Below are 16,950 nucleotides of genomic sequence, written 5' to 3'. Positions count from 1 at the left end.
ACCTCCCCTCTCTCTATCCATACAACATGGCGTCTTCAGCTCCCGCCGATGTCAAGGCCGTCCTTGACAGGTGGTCGAAGCGCCTCGGCACCTTGCCAAGCTTGGCACTGCCCACCGACTACCCTCGCCCAAGTGAGTGAAGATGAACCTAGAGACAGGAGCGGTCGGACGCGACAGCCCGTCCTTGTTCTGGTTTGGAGAACAACACTGACAGTGTCATCAGCGCCGGCCAAGATGGTCGAGTCGATCCAGACTCTGTCGCTCCCTGCGTCTCTCACCCCGCCCCTCATGCACCTGACTGTCGAGTTCTCGAGCTTGTTCCCGTCGGCACCCCTCCCGACTCCTTACCACCTGCTCTTGACGTCGTTTGTCATTCTCCTGTTCCGCTACACCCCGGACCCGTCGATGGTGCTCTGCACCAGTGTGCCGGGCACCTCGACCCCCATTCTCCTCAAGCTCGACCTCACCGCTGAGATGACATTCTACGACGTCCTCCGCCAGGTCATGGAGCGCGAGGAGGACGCTGCCGCCGACGTGCTGCCCATCTCCACCCTCATCAGCCACCTCAAGCCCGAGGGCCCTCTGTACCGTGTCCGCTTCTTTGACTCGACTCACATTGATGCCGACCCGTCGGGATCGCTCACCACCGACCTCACCTTGTTCCTCCTTGCGTCCGACAAGCAGGGCCAGGCGACCCGCTCCGCCATGCCCTCGCTGTACCTCAACCTGACTTACAACTCGCTCCTGTTCACCCAGTCGCGTATCCAGTCTGTTCTTGACTCGCTTCTCCAGCTCCTCCGTTCGGCCTCGTCGGCTGACGCTGCCCACCCCATCGGCTCGCTCTCGCTCCGCACCGAGAGCCAGGTCGGTGTCCTCCCTGACCCCTCGTCTGACCTCGACTGGTGTGGCTTTGTCGGTGCCATCCCCGACATCTTCTCGGCCAACGCCAAGGCCAACCCCGACCGCACCTGCGTTGTTCAGTGCGAGCAGGCCGAGGGCCAAGGTATCCTCGACGGCCCGTCCAAGGGCAGGAGGGTGTTTACCTACCGCCAGATTGACGAGGCGTCCAACGTCCTTGCTCACTCTCTGGTCAAGAACGGCCTCCAGCCTGGCGAGGTCGTCATGGTCTACGCTGCCCGTTCGGTCGACATGGTCGTCTGCGTGATGGGTATCCTCAAGGCCGGCGGTGTCTTCTCTGTTGTTGGTGAGTTACTTCGTGGCTTTCGGCGTCCGCTAACTCTCAGACCCCGCCTACCCTCCTACCCGCCAGGTCGTGTACCTCCAGGTGTCGACCCCCCGTGCGCTCCTTGTCATCTCGTCGGCTGGCGTCCTCTCGCCCACCGTCTCGGACTACATCAAGGAGAAGCTTGACCTGCGTCTCCATGTCCCTGCCATTGAGATGACCGCCACTGGCATCACTGGTTCGCCCAAGGGTACCGCCGAGGACATTCTCGCTCCCTTCCAGCAGTTCTCGCAGACGCCTGCCGGTGTCGTTCTTGGCCCCGACTCGCCTGCCACTCTGTCGTTCACCTCGGGCTCGACTGGTATTCCCAAGGGTGTCAAGGGCCGTCACTACTCGCTCACCCACTTCTTCCCGTGGATGGCCCAGCGTTTCGGCCTCAGCAACGACTCGCGCTTCACCATGCTCAGTGGTATCGCCCACGACCCCATCCAGCGTGACATGTTTACCCCGCTCTTCCTCGGCGCGTCGCTCTACGTGCCTACCGCCGACGACATTGGTACTCCCGGTCGTCTTGCCGAGTGGATGGACGACAACGAGGTTACGATCACCCACCTTACCCCTGCCATGGGTCAGCTCCTCTCGGCCCAGGCTACTCGCCAGATCCCCTCGCTCCGCAACGCCTTCTTTGTCGGCGACGTGCTCACCAAGCGTGACTGCCACCGTCTCCAGTCGCTTGCCAAGAACGTGTGCATCATCAACATGTACGGTACCACCGAGACCCAGCGTGCCGTCTCGTACTTTGCCATTCCCTCGGTCAACGAGGACATGACCTTCCTCTCGACCCAGAAGGACCTTATCCCGGCTGGTCAGGGTATGATTGACGTCCAGCTCCTTGTCGTCAACCGTACCGACCGCAACGTCCCCTGCGCCGTCGGTGAGATGGGTGAGATTTACGTCCGCTCTGGTGGTCTTGCCGAGGGCTACCTTGACCCCAACGCCACTGCCGAGAAGTTTGTTACCAACTGGTTCACCGAGGGCGTTGAGCGTGAGGACACTCTTGTCCAGACCAACCCCGCTGCCGCCCAGCACTGGTTTGGTATCCGTGACCGCATGTACCGCTCGGGTGACCTGGGCCGTTACCTCCCCGACGGTCGTGTCGAGTGCACTGGCCGTGCCGACGACCAGATCAAGATCCGTGGCTTCCGTATCGAGCTCGGTGAGATTGACACCCACCTCTCGCGTCACCCGCTTGTCCGTGAGAACGTTACCCTTGTCCGTCGTGACAAGGACGAGGAGAAGGTTCTTGTCTCGTACTTTGTCCCCAACGACGGTCCCGAGCTCGACGGCATGGCCAGCGCTTCCGAGGGTGGCGGCGATGACGAGGAGGTCGACCTCAAGCAGGAGATGATCCGCGGTGTTCGTCGCTACCGCCGTCTCATTCGTGACATTCGCGAGCACCTCAAGAAGAAGCTCCCTTCGTACGCTGTCCCTGCTGTCTACTTCCCTCTCAGCAAGCTGCCCCTCAACCCCAACGGCAAGATTGACAAGCCCGCTCTTCCCTTCCCCGACACTGCGCTTGCTGCCGCCCCCTCGGCCAAGGCCAACGGTAACCTTACCCCCGTCCAGAAGACCATCCACGACGTCTGGCTCCGTCTTCTCCCGTCGCCCCCTCCCTCGATCGCCATTGATGAAAACTTCTTTGACCTTGGCGGTCACTCGATCCTCGCCACGCGTCTCATTTTCGAGATCCGCAAGGCGTTTGTCGTCGACGCTCCTCTCGGTCTCGTGTTCGAGAAGCCCACCATTGCCGCTCAGGCCGCCGCCATCGAGGAGCTCACCACCGAGGGCATGAACGCCGCTGACTCGGGTGCCGCCCCCGCCGCTCCCGAGGAGGTGCCCTACGCCGACGATGTCGCGGCCCTCTCCGCCCAGCTCCCCAAGGTCTTTGAGCCCCTCCCGGCCGACTTTGCCTCCAAGAAGCTTACCGTCTTCCTTACCGGTGCCACTGGTTTCCTCGGCGCTTTCATCCTCCGCGACCTCCTCCAGCGCCGCGTCGCCAAGGTCATCTGCCTTGTTCGTGCCAAGACCACCGAGGACGGCCTCGCCCGTCTCCGTGACAGCGGTGAGGGCCGTGGCGTCTGGGACGAGGCTTGGGTCACGGAGGGCCGTGTCGAGGCTGTCGTTGGTGACCTCTCGGACGAGCACTTTGGTCTTTCGCAGGCCGAGTGGGACCGCGTCGCTGCCGAGTCGGACGCTGTGCTCCACAACGGTGCCGTTGTCCACTGGGTCTACCCTTACGCCAAGATGCGTGCTGCCAACGTCCTGTCGACCATGACCACGCTCGAGCTCTGTTCGACCACCAAGCCCAAGCTCTACAGCTTCATCTCGTCGACTGCTGTCCTCGACAACGAGGGCTTTGTCCGCAAGTCGGATGAGATTATTTCGGCTGGTGGCGCTGGTCTCTCCGAGGCCGACGACCTCGAGGACGCCCGTACCGGCCTCGACACTGGTTACGGCCAGTCCAAGTGGGTCGCCGAGAAGATTATCATGGAGGCCTCCAAGCGCGGTCTGTCGGGTCACATCATCCGTCCCTCGTACATCCTTGGTGACTCGACGACTGCCGTCACCAACACCGACGACTTTATCTGGCGCATGGTCAAGGGCTGTCTCCAGCTCGGTCTCATCCCCGACATTAACAACACCCTCAACCTGTGCCCTGTCGACCACGTTGCGCTTCTCGCCTCGCTGTCGGCCCAGAGCGTCTCTCCCGACGCCGCCTTCAAGGTCATCCACGTCGCTGGCCACCCGCGTCTGCGCTTCAACGACCTCCTCGGTGCCCTCCTCACTTACGGCTACCCGGTCAAGCGCGTCGAGTACATCCAATGGCGTACCAAGCTCGAGCACCACGTCCTCGAGACCCAGGACAATGCCCTCTTCCCCCTCCTCCACTTTGTCCTGGACGACCTCCCGACCTCGACCAAGGCCGTCGAGCTCGACGACAGCAACGCCCAGGCCCTCGCCATCTCGGGCGGCGAGGCCCCCACCTCGGGCGTCACCGAGGACCTCATCGGCCTGTACATTGCCTGGCTCATCCGCGCCGGCTTCATGGAGGCCCCCACCACCGGCGAGGGCAAGCCCCTCCCCGTCCTCACCGGCGGCGTGTCGCGCGCCATCGGCCGCACCACCGCTGGCCAGGCGTAAATCACGCACAACGGCACCTGCGCTTGTTCTAAAATAGAAAGAAAAGAACATTCCCAACAATACAATCCAAACACAACATCCACGGGGCAAAACATTATTGTAAAACCAAGAGAGATCTGCCTTGGCCACATCCCAATGGAACCAGCATAAGACTTGAGCTTTGAGCTTGCGAGAGGGGTATTTGCAGGGTGGCAACGCGCGGCGCGCAGATCGCACAGCAGCACTGACTTGTGTGTGGGATCTAGCCGCGGCGAGATCCCCAACTGACAAGATCTGACGTTTCTTACACGCTGTGGGCTGGGCTAGGACGGTTCAGTTGCGGCGACGCCCGCGCCCGATAGTGCCAGAGCCTGGACAATAGGCCAGACGCGACACACTACTGGATAAGCCAGCCGCATGTGATCCGGTGGGAAGATGCTGGGTATGTGGGAATCACCTGTGCCCGAGTACACGAGACAGACCACACAAGACACACGGCGCGCAGATGGCGAGAAGGGGGGTGCGGTGGCGAGGTGTTCCTGTGTCGGTGGGAGGCTGTCCGTTCCGTTGGGGGCTGCGAAGCAGAGACAAGAGACAAAAGGAAAGTATCGAATGGTGGTGTGTGTGACCAGCTAACTGCTCGTGGTCCCATGAACTGCATCCAAGAGCATGCGCTGCGGCTGTTACGCCAGTTCGACCGGTCACACACGCGGACACTGAACTGATGGAACTGTGGGCTGTGAGACACAAGTGGCCTACGTCGCGATTGACACACGGGCTGTCTGTGGACACGTCGAGGTAGGGGTAGGGCACACTGCCACGAACAACAAAGTATCCTTCACACTGTATCTGTGTGTGAGAGCCGCTTTCGTGGCACAGGAATACGAACCTCTTCCGCTTGGCTGCCACACGCCCGCGCCCAGTGCCTGCGTGGACCAAGAGACGCGATGCAAGCTATGGGTAATGGCACTTGTTGCTCTGACCAACACTGCTGCCACCCCCATTGCTCATGGTGTGCCAAATCGCCCACCCACACAAATGGTCTTGACTCTCCGTTCCGGGGAGGCGGTGTTGGCCAGTCCCAGTGACTACCTCTTTTACTCGACGTGGAGCGGGAGCGTGGAGCCAACCGCCTTCTTTTCTCTCCACTGCGAGACTCTAGAACATGGCCATGAACGCACAGATCTGGATTTGAGTCCACAGCCACCCACAGCACAGCCCATACCCCGCACGGTGCCACGCACCCACGTATCCGCCCGCGGGCGCGCGCCCCAGCGGCGCCAGACTGCCCAATGGGCAAAAGTAAATAGACGGGTTGTTCCGACCTCTGTGCGGCCTAGATTTGTTCTTTCTCTATTTCGAGCCGGCTGTGGCTCCATTCGTGGGATGGCTCGTGGCACAGACCCAGACCCCGGCCCACACCCCGCATCTCCGCCCAAAGTCTATATCCACCAGTATGCAGCAATGGCGCTCGTGGGTGCGTCGTAACGACCCCACCCATTGGCCATTGGATCCCAATGTGCCTCACTCTCACCCCCCATAAGCGACACACATTCCACAAATATACCTCACCGCACCTCTCCGCCCACCGAACTCACGCCCACGCGCGTACATACATACTGGAGCAACATACCCGCCCCCAGGCGCCACCGGGAGATATGTACATATACCCCCAGTCCAGCCCGCGGCCGAAACAGCGTACACCGCGCCTCTTGCCTCGGTCCAATCGAGAAAAAATGAGGTATGGGTGAGCAGGCCCGTGGCGCCATGTCGCGGTGTGGGAGGGAGCGATTTTGTTCTATTTTTCTTTAGGTGGGGACACGGACCGGTGAATGCAAGTCTGTAGAAACCGTGGGCCTGCCTAGACTGCCTGACTGCCTGCCTGCCTGCATCGCTCGTGGTGTGCTATGCGACTGAAATGGACTGTGCGTGTGCCACGGGTTGATGACCGCCACACGAGATGAAAGACCCAGCGCCAGATTCCCAAGTTCCGATATGGAACGCCAGCTCAGAGCCTGGACCTGGAGTGAGGCGACAAAGTGTGTGACCCCCTCTCCCCCGGGCGGCCGTAATGCCATTGGCGTCCTGTGTTCGCTACGAGGGAATGAATTTTGGCCGTTTGCGCGCTTTGCGGCCGGGGAAGCAGCAGATGGGCAAGGGGGGACGTGCGGTGGTGACACACACGCTCTGATCGAGAGACTGAGGCCTGTGCTCGTGGTATACAACTGATGGTCGAGGCTGTGACCGCGCTAGCTTGGTCGAGAGAGAGGAGACCTCAGCGGTCCTGAGCGGGGTAGACGCTGGGCGACAACCCGGGTGACTCGACGCGCTTTGCATGACGCATACCGTTCGTTGGCAGTATGCAGTACATCCGTACGGGTGCGACCACGCGGTGACGAGGTATGCAGGTATGCACAGTCAGGTAGCGACAGCTGGAATCGATCGCATGGAGGGAGCGAGGGGTTCAGAGCCCCCCCGCGCGCGGCCGTAGGGACTGAAACAACCACCGCGCAGGGTAATGTCTCGACATTGCAGTATGCGGAGAGGGTGGGGGGGGAGTTGCACAGTGCCCACCAGCTGGAGGTGGCACCCGTGCGCCTGGAGATCTGAGAACTGAGAGGACATTGCGTATCGTGGTGGTGCACATGCCACCGCGTATCGTAATTGGTGCCACGATCAGATCAGCGCGCCGCCGCATGGAGTGTGGTGGTGTGTGGGGAATGTCGAAAAAAAAACAGAGTAAATCCTACCTACCATTGGGGTGACTGTCCACAAGGGGCAGGAATGAACCTGCTGCAAATGATCTGCAAGGCTGAGGGTTTGCGAATGAAGCTTTGCAATGAATGGCACCTGTCGCAGTGTGGACGTAAGCGCCGTGTCGCGCTGGACGATCTCCTCTACGTGGACGTTTCCTGAACAGCCGACTGAACGTTTGCAGGATGTCTGCTGCCATGCCCCCGGTCTTCAACTAAACGTGGCCATTGATACCTCAGGCCTCAGGAAGTAAAGGCAACAGGCCCTGCAGCGACCGTCGTAGCAATACAGTACTCGTACTGAAGCGAGGTACCTCTAGAAGCACGGCAGCCAAAGTCGAACGGCGTGTGCCCCGTTGCCATCCCCGAGTAGCCAGAACAAAGATTGTCTTAGGAAGGCTGAGGGTCATAAGAGCAAAAGTCCGACGTTGACCCGCGGTCAGCCTCCATGGAGATACGGGGACCGTCGTTGGCAACGTACACTGGTGGTCGTGCTTGGGACGGCTGGTGCGCTCGGGGGCACCGGCCTGCAGTGACCGGTACGCCGGTCGGTGTTGAGAGACGTTGGTTCTGAAGCGAGAAGAATGCAGGCACATTACGCAAGCTTTGGGTCTCACGCCATCTCACGAGTACAGCCGCTGTAAACACCTTTGGATCTGCCAAGGAAAGGGAGCAGAGGCACGCCTGTCTATATTCCATGTGTATACACGCTTAGAACGCCCTTATGTACTATGTTTTGTGGCCACGGAGATCCACCATGAGAGCAGTAGCAGTAGTATAGCAGGACTAGAGACGAACTCTGGTACTCTGGTTGCACGGCTTACGGCGTTGGCGACCGGCGGCCTGCGCCTGGGGCCTGGTATAAACGCCCACACGCCGTGGCGAGAAGACGGGTGATGAGCCGAGTGGGACCTGACGCGTGGTTGCGCGAAGGCTTGACAACAATAAACGTCGAGGCCAGGTCAGACACAGGTTAAGACTCGTCACCGCTCTGCCCCTGATGGAAGGGCCCGTGTATTGCTCTCCCCACCTGGACAATGCGGGTTCTGTGCCAGGGACGGAACGAGGAGCGACAGGTGGAATGGCCCCGGTGGCGTAACTCGACCATCAAGTCCTTTTGTTCTCGCTGCCGCCACCACACCACGCAATGACGCTTCGCACCCTCCGCCCTCACCTGTCTCTGGTGTACCGGGGGGGCGCGGGCGGCAGCTGCACGGCGAGATTAACCTGCTGCTGCTGGGTATGCACTCGGGCATGCCCCAGCGCCACAAAGTGTTAAAGTGGTGACCCAAGAGGTCCTGTCAGTCGCTCGATCGCAAAAGTGTGGGCCACAGCGGACGGAGAGCAGCTGCGCAGCTGGCCCCCTCGCGCTTTGCTCTCGATCACCCAGGAGAAATGGGTGGGTCCCGGGGTGGACGACCTGATCTCAGTCAAGAGCGAGTAAACTGGCCGCGCGCTGGCGTTCTGGGTTGGCAACCGCGAAAGAAGCACGCGCGCGGGGGATCTGGCGAGCTGGCGAGGTGTCGCGCTGGGAGAGACACGGCTGCGCGGAGGTTGGGAGAGCTCGAAAAAACACGCAGCCCATAGGCCACAGGGCGCGCGACGGCGAGAGGAAGTTAGGCGATAGGCGAAGGTTAGGCGGCCGCACCCGCACCACCCCACCCACCCACTCACAAGCAAGCAGCAGCGAGGACAATGGCGACATATGCCTAGAACGAGCTGGCACGGGCCGCCCCAGGCCCGTGCGAGATTCGGCGACCAGGAAACAAGTCGTCCCGGGGGTTTGGGAAAGCTGCTCTGCTGGATCGCTGTGCTGACATCAGCGACAACCCGGGAAACGACAGTGAGCGCTGGCAAGGTCTCACAGGATCACAGGCCACAGGCTGTTGCGCTGTGTTGCTCTTGCGACCATTTAATTTCAGCCGGGCTGTAGATTGGTGCGCATCCTCGTCGTCGTCGTCGTCGTTGTCCATTTTGCGCGAGGGAGCATGCATGTGCTGGGTGTGGAATGTGCCAGCCGGCCCTCATGGCGTCACCTCTCTCTCTCTGTCCCCTGTGCCCCCTCTTGGCCTCTTGCGCGCTGGGTGGTTGCGCCATGAGATGAGCCATACCGCCGCCATTGCCGTCCCTGTGTGGGCCACCCGGAGAGCATGCGGACAGAGAGAGCTCGTTCATCTATTGTTCGTCGCGCCAGTAGAGTGACACACACGACGACAAGAGGTACCAGAGAGCGAGAGACAGACAGACGTACAGCACCCGAGCAGGCGCGCAGTCCACGCAGACAGAGGCGGGGCTCAGGCAGAGAAGGGGGGGAGAGGGCCAGGCAGAGTCGTCACAAGGACCACAGGCAGACAGACACAGCCAGAAGGGGGGGGGGGGGGGGGGGCCAAGACTAGAGGCAAAGGCCCGGTCGAGCGTGTGAGATGGGTCATCGAGGTGGCACAAACGAGCAGCACACGGGTAACACGGGTCGGTGACTCACGCACGCATCCTGTCCCCCCCCCCTCGTTTGCCAAGCAGCGGTTGGTATTGTCTTTGACGAGAGCTTGGACATTTGCTGTAGCCGCCGCCGCCGCCGCCGGACCCACACGAACACCCACCACCTTTGCATTTGCCGGCGTGTTGTATGTGTGTCGCGTGTCTGTGAACAACCAAACGCTCCATCACATACACTCACACTCACACCCACACCCACAGCACCTCGACGTCCACCGCGCTTCCCATCCCATCCTTGACCACTCGCTCCAACGTCCTCGCCACACCCCCGCGTGCACCCGTTCGCTCGGCACGTCCGTCCGTCTGTGGCCCGCTGCCAGGACGCCGTAAGCGAGGCCACCTTGTCCGAGCGCCGACGCCCTTACACTCTCTCCCCCACCCACCCCTCACTGCCCCCCGTCGCCTCTCTCGCCCATCGCCAACAGAGCGCGCATCCTGTTCGTTTGTCTCCTTTCATAGTCATTTTCCCATTAGCCGCCCCTGGTTCTCTCCCACCACCACATCCCCCACTCCCGCCTACCTCTCCCGGCAACCTGCGCGCCGCGCGCACACCGAGACGTTGAGTCTCAGGCTTTGCTCGTTCAGGCGACCTTGAGAACTAGTTGGCCTGCGTGACCTGTGTGTTTCCGGACGATCGATCGACGACGACGAGATCACCAACACCAAGCGAACGTTATTTACAAAGAGAGCGTGCCGGTCTGCACGCACGCAATGTTTGCGGTCCCTCCGTCGCCCGACAGTGTTTCTGCCAGTACCCCCGCTGCACCTCCGTACGAGACCGCCGCCGCCGCTGCCGTTGCTGCTGCTGCCCCGTCGTCGTCGTCGCCGTCGTCGTCGTCGTCACCGGTGGGGACTATGTCGCTGGCCAGCCGCCAACGCCCGCCTGCTTCATTTCCTTCCGCGCCCCGTCGCCGGCGTTCCTCCGCCAACCCTAACCCCACGCTGGCCCACACGCACGCCGCACTCGCCCAACGCTCAAACGCTCTCGCAATCTCTCTTGCTCCCTTGCTCCCAACACACCACTCAAACCACATGCACCGCTCCCAGCAGGGCGGCGGCAGCGCACAACCACCATCAGCGCTCCTCCCCCAGCACGACACAGCAGCAGCACCACCACCACCACATGCATCGTCATCATCATCATCCACCGCCATTCCCGAAGAACACGAAGAAGAATCCCCCGCCCAACAACGCCGCCCCTCTGTCGCATCCATTACCAGCGGCGCAGAATCCGCTGCATCCGGCACAGACAACGCTGCATCGTCCACAGGACCCGTGCGTCGCGTCCCCAGCACAACACACTCGCGCCGCCTCGGCGCAGCCAATGCATCCTTGGCCCACGGCGGCCACCGCACCGCACCGGCCACTCCCGGGGCCATGACCGGCACCGCGTCAGGCCTGGGTGTTTACGGCACGCCCACCAACCCACAACGTCTTGTCCCCGTCCGAGGTGCGAGCCCCGCCATGGTGCATGCAGCACAGCGTCGCCGTCCACCGCGCTCGGCGTCGGTGACCAGCGATACAGGATCCACAGATACCGAACGCGGTGTGTCCGCATCGGCCACGCCCAACTCGGCGCCTGCCCTGGCACAAATCCCCCGTGCTTTTGTTCTCCAGCGCCTGCACGAGCTCGCCCCCACATTCTGGTCCAACCCCCGTTCCGCCGACGTCCGTCTCAGTGAGTAACATGATCGTGACGGATGACCTCGCTGCATGAGCCGGCCTGTTGTGCATGTTGCATTGAAAAAGAGTGTGCTGTTCCCCGTCGGGCACGGTTCCGATGGCGGACGAGGGCCAAGACCCACATCCGTTCCCGTGAGACAACCCACCACCCAGGCTGACACGCGCAGTCGTCCCAATGCGTGAAAAGACGCCACGACCAGGAGAAAGTGGGCCATCGACGCCAAAGCGCACCCCACAACCCACTCCCGACCCCGCACGCCGCGACATGGCACCTGCACAAGGTGCACCAGGTGCACCGCGCGTCCCGGCCATGAGCTATGCGCTGCACCGAGACTACCTCGCGCCGCAGTCGGCGCTCATGCGGATGGTCCTGTTTGGCGGCCTGCCGCCCGACTCGCCAGAACTCAAGGGCTGCCGCGTGCTGCCCTTTGGATCGCTGCACGGCCCCAGGCCACTGTACGTGCCCCTGCCGGACCCCGAGAGCTTTGGCGTCCTCGTGCACTGGATGTACTGGGGCGACGTGAGCGCGCTGGAGAATGCGCTGTCGTCGGGCGCCGTCAGCTGGCGCGGCATGGTGGCCAACATTGAGTATCTCGGCCTCGACGACCGGACAAAGCGCGCCGTGGGCCGCTGGTGGCGCCGTTGGGCCAAGGCCGAGACGCGCGCCGCGGCGCGCGCGTTTGACGACGACGCAGACGTCGAGTCGGAAGAAGAAGACGACAATGACAACGACGACGGCCGCGACGACGCACTCGAACCCATGTACCCGCCCTGGAGCGGCGGCGGCGTCCTCGACCAGAACCCCGGGTCGGCAGCGGCACACCACCCGGCCAAGATGCAGACCGCGACACAGGCGGACATGCAGTACGACGCCGACGAGATGGCAAAGCGACTTGGCATGATATGATGTTGTAGGCTGGAGAGAGAGAGAGAGGGAGCGAGAGAGAGAGAGAGCGAGAACGACGGAGAGAGGTGGAGAGGCAAAGACGATCGGGTCCCTAAGGTTTAGAGATAAGGGAGAGAGAAGGGGAGACGACGTGAGCTCGTTTGAAGCGGAGGAGAGACACGACGACGGCAACGACAACAAGAGACGATGTCGCGTTCATCCAGGGGACACAAGAACCGAGCAGGAAGGCTGGCCATCGAGTGGCCACAGCCACACCGACGGACGTTGGGTCGGATGAATTGTAGCACTTATATGCAACTTTACACAGTCATTTCTTACAAGAGAACGAACACCTACACACACAAGAGTGCCTACACAAGGTCGAGGGAGCAGGAAGGGTCAGTAGGCTATATCAGTCTAGTCTAGTCTCCCTTGGCCTTTGGCTGAGCCTTGCCGTTCGCGGCCTTGGGCATGGCCGGGCTGGTCGCGAACACCGAGTGCGGCGGGGCACCCAGGATGGGCGCCGCGAGGGTCCACAGGACATCAATGACGAGCGCCACGAGGTTGATGACGGCGTAGAAGAGCTGCGTTGTCGGTCAGTTGCTGGTTCGGGGCTTGACATCATGCGCGCCACGGCCGACTCACCATGGGGATAACACCCATGAACAGGTTGCCCACGACCCCGCGGCGCCTGATCGTGTCGTACAGCTCGGTGCGCACGATACCGGGTGCTGCAGACGAGCGATAAGGGCCCACAAGACGGTAGAAGGTCGGGAATGCCGCGCCAAAGCTGAGGGCGTGTTAGTCACTTGATCGTCGAAACATAATGGCGCGGCAGCTCTTGCGCGCGGCTGAAGAGGACCGTGACAGCCGCACACAGTACAGCGGCCGCTGATCTGCCGACACCTCGGCTCACGTACCAGTACACAAAGGTCACAAACCAGCCGTGCTGCGTCACGAGGGACCAGAGACTCGGCGCCGAGCCCATGTCCCGCGCCAGCTGGGACATGTACGACGAAAAGTCGACGCCGTACTGAATCCGGCCCTCTTTGGCGTGCAGGAGGTGGTAGTGTTCGTCGGTCGCGGGGACCGGGATCTTGCCTGTGGTGAGGAGGAAGAAGAACTGCGCCTGCATCTCAGACATGGGCGGGATGGCACCTGGCCGTCGTCAGCTAGCTTTAGCGCCTTGGATAGCTCACCAACGCCTGGCCGGAGGAACCCAATGAACGCGACACTGGGGTCGCTCGACGCGCACACGCCCCGCACATCGCACGCGTCCGGGCCCTGCGGGTATCCGGCCCCAAGCCATTCCCAGTCCTGGCGGTATCCCGTGCAGAGCACGACGAGGTCGGGGTTACACTCGGTCTTCCATGCCGTCTCCTTGGCGCGGTGCGCTGGTGGAGGGTTGAAGATGGCAGTGCCATTCTCAAAGCGTTGCGGGAACGGCACGGCGTGGATCGTCGGGTCGTGCACGCCGTCCGGCAGCGGCGGATCAATGTAGTGGAAGAAGAACTTGTGGAACGCCGACATGGCCTGGTAGGGCCTGTTGATGAACTGCATTGCCTTTCTGAAAAGTGTCAGCTGAACAGTATCTGCTCTACCACAACTCACCCGCTCTTGTTCAAAAAGACATAAGCACGGCCTTGTCGCTCCGGTGGCAGCTCGCCAGCCCACTGGTTACACCCTGCGGTGGTGCCCGTGAGGAGCCACATGACGCGGCGGATGACAAAGTCGGATACGAACCAGCGCAGGTGGCTCGCTGCGACCCATGGGTGGACGTAGGCGTCTTCAAAGAGGTTGGTAATCAGGCCGTCGATGGGCAGCGCACCGTCAAACGTCGAGCCCAGGATACGAAAGTTGTTGAGCACCTGCGTGTCAGCTACATGAGTTCAACCTGCAACTTACCTTTGGGAACGACAGAAACCCGTTGCGCACACCGAGCCAGACCTTGGCCGCAGGCGCGAGCACAGACTCGTAGCCGACATCCATGCCCGTCTCGCCCGCACCGAGGACGAGGACCCGTTTGTCCTTGAGCTGTGAGCGCTCCTGGTAGCTCGACGAGTGGATCCACGCGATCGGCGGGTCGGACAGTGGCGCAGCGTTCAAGCCTGGAATGGCAGGGATGTTGGGCGTGACGTGCAGTCCCGTGGTAATGACGACGCGCTTGGCCGCAATGTGAACCGGCGCAACGTCATTGAGCGCCGCGGGGTTGGTGTTGCGCACAGTGGCCTTGTGTGAATACTCGTCGCTCGCGTCGGTAGACTTGTCCAGCTTCACAACCTGGGCACACAGGTGGATGCGGTCGCGCAACTTGAACTCGTCGACGTACGATTCGAGGTACTGCACAAAGTTGGGCAGAGACGGGTGGTCCGGCGCCGTCAAGGGGTATCGGAAGTCGGAGAAGCATGTGAGCTGCTTGGACGACACGAGTTCGGCGTTCTCGTACGACCGCCAGCTGGGTTACAGCACCGTCAGTTGTCCCTCCCTCCTCCTCCACGACGACGCGACGCTTCCGAGCGCGACACTCACCGGAACGTGCCTCCAAGCTCTGGCTCGGACTCTACCAGCACAGGCTCCTCGCCGGGTTCGTACTGGAGCGTCTCGAGGGCATACTTGAGCGCGACAATTCCAGATGGGCCACCCCCAATGACCAGCACGGCCGTACGGGAAGGCAGTGAGACGCGCGGGTCGGACATGGCGGATGGTGTGAACTGGAGAGTGGGGGATCTTGAGACGCCGAGAAGCAAGCCGTGTACGTAAGAGGGCCCCACAGTGCTGGACCACCAAAGTGGAGGTGCAACACGACCGCCTTCTTGGGTGGTCTGTCCGTAGTTTCCACTGAGCATCTACTCCAGGGCATGTGGACTACTGTGGTATCGGGAAGCTAGCTGCGGGGGGACATCCTCATTGGCAGTGGACGTACAAGCTGTTCACCTCGTCAAGCGGAACAGGCCTCAGGCGGTCCAAAATGCCGAGTGCTCTCGCGGCCAGCGAAATGGCCAGCCGTGGGCCAAGCAGTGGGCCAGTAGGTCGGCGGCTGGTGGGCCGTGGCAATGAAAGATCGAGGTCGAGTACAAGTGCAGAGTGGTACAGTGGGGAGGAGGTAGCTGCGGCAGATGTGTGAATGACGTTGCAGTGGCCATCTGTGGGTCGACGTTGTTGTGGTACCGGTCGTACGGTCGTAGGCGGTTGTGGCACCAGGCAGCATGGGGCGCTGCGTGTGTTGGGCGTGTTGCCATGCAGATCCCCACGGCCTCCTCGACATGGTGGGTGCAAGGCGCACAGATCAGTCGAATGTGCTTCTCAGTCTCCACCACCTCTCTCCCTCGCACTCCTCTCCTGCATTCTAACCCGTAATACAATGGGTCAACAAACCAGCTCGCCTGTCAACATTCGTGCTGCGAGGAAGCCGTCGGACACCGTAGCAGTCACGCTCTGCCAGGACAACACCCTCGTCACCTCCATGACTGCACCTGGTCGCCACCTATCCTACACCTGTAGCCGCTCCGAATGTGGGCCTGGCGCGTCGTTTGCAGCTGCAAGTGGCACCAGCGATGACAGTCGGACATCGATTCACTCTGCTATGTCCCACTTCACCTTGTCACCCTCCATCGCGACTTACATTCTGGATAGGCGTAGGTTTATGCCTCCATACCCCCGTTAGTTGCATGTGTGCTTTGTCCAAGTCGAGATAGTATGGAAGTCGATGCAAGTCCAGACTGACATCAGAATCGCCACTCCCCGGGTCTTTGACCAGTGGGCCAGTGACAAAGACGATGAACAGTAGGCAACACAATGCAAACACCCACACACCTCAGCAACGTGCATATGCACCCTGAATTCAACCGCGAGAATGGGATCTCCAGCATATGGTAATGTGGCCATTGTGAAGCAGACGGTAACATCTTTCATGAGTTACTCCCACATTGCCACCGACTTGCCTTCCTCTCACAGACCCTCCGAATGAGACCCCCACCTCCTGCTCACAGTCCACACAGCCCCGCTGGCACCACGGCATGCATAGAAGCCAAAAAGGGGGTGTGTGCTCGCACGCTGAGTCGAACAGCGGTCGGGTCAGATGAGGGAGATTGTTGCCAAACCACAACGACCAATGATAACCACCTACACTATACGAGCTGAATGTTCGTGTTTTTTTTTTCCTCACGTGGGTTTATAAGGCAACTGACCGACGCCCACGAGCCTCGCTGACATTGATGGTATGTGCGGTGGTAAACTGGGCACTGTGGCATGCGGGGGGTCACCTGTGGAGTGGCCATCTGACAATGGTCGTTCGAGAACGTCGACTTGCCCACAACGACCCTCGTTGGTCGTGTTTCGCTCGGTTATGGAGTGAACTGCTGGTGGCCACCGTGCTTATTGTGGCATGGCACACAAGAGTTGCCTGTGACCGTCCGGTCCACAACATCCACGCACACTGGGTGAGACTGCCAAGCTCGTTCTACTGGCCTTGTGGAATCGTGGCGCCACTGGTGCGCGCGACAGACAATGGGTTGATTGGAAGTCTGCTCATCGGAAAACCAGACATGTCCGTGTCATCCCTGGTCGCGGCAACCCTTGGCCCGGCATCTTGCTAATACAGGCTACCCGCGAATCAACTAGCCGACCAACGGTTGGACTGCTGCAAACCGAAGCGTCAGCCTGGCACAACTGCGTTTACTTGGCCCGTTCGAAATGCCATTGGCATGGTGACGTCGTTTGGTCGTTTGACCCATTGTCGGCCCAATAGTCGTCCACGCAACCGGTTCATT

At 61.2% G+C, this 16,950-nt stretch overlaps 3 protein-coding genes and 1 non-coding gene across 4 annotated transcripts; 2 read left to right on the top strand and 2 right to left on the bottom strand.

The window, feature by feature from the left end:
* Positions 1–26: 26 nt before the first annotated feature.
* LYS2 (putative secondary metabolism biosynthetic enzyme) lies at positions 27–4,384 on the top strand (the record flags this gene model as incomplete). Its single annotated transcript, XM_028617264.1, has 3 exons — positions 27–132; positions 224–1,204; positions 1,245–4,384. 3 exons carry the CDS (start codon positions 27–29, stop codon positions 4,382–4,384), a joined length of 4,227 nt encoding a protein of 1,408 aa, XP_028474571.1.
* A 5,939-nt stretch (positions 4,385–10,323) lies between these two features.
* EHS24_001470 (uncharacterized protein) lies at positions 10,324–12,202 on the top strand (the record flags this gene model as incomplete). Its single annotated transcript, XM_028617263.1, has 2 exons — positions 10,324–11,290; positions 11,463–12,202. 2 exons carry the CDS (start codon positions 10,324–10,326, stop codon positions 12,200–12,202), a joined length of 1,707 nt encoding a protein of 568 aa, XP_028474570.1.
* A 401-nt stretch (positions 12,203–12,603) lies between these two features.
* Positions 12,604–14,877, bottom strand: EHS24_001469 (uncharacterized protein; the record flags this gene model as incomplete). The annotated part of the gene is made up of 7 exons (XM_028617262.1): positions 12,604–12,765; positions 12,827–12,971; positions 13,102–13,339; positions 13,381–13,748; positions 13,793–14,049; positions 14,087–14,636; positions 14,711–14,877. 7 exons carry the CDS (start codon positions 14,875–14,877, stop codon positions 12,604–12,606), a joined length of 1,887 nt encoding a protein of 628 aa, XP_028474569.1.
* A 1,347-nt stretch (positions 14,878–16,224) lies between these two features.
* EHS24_001468 lies at positions 16,225–16,318 on the bottom strand. Its single transcript has one exon. It is a non-coding gene; the product is annotated as a tRNA-His (tRNA).
* Positions 16,319–16,950: the final 632 nt, after the last annotated feature.

This window comes from Apiotrichum porosum, assembly GCF_003942205.1.
Source record: "Apiotrichum porosum strain DSM 27194 chromosome Unknown scaffold_10, whole genome shotgun sequence".
NCBI classification, from domain to species: Eukaryota; Fungi; Basidiomycota; class Tremellomycetes; order Trichosporonales; family Trichosporonaceae; genus Apiotrichum; species Apiotrichum porosum.
Note: the sequence above shows the minus strand (reverse complement) of the source record. Positions and strands in the feature narration are given on the sequence as shown.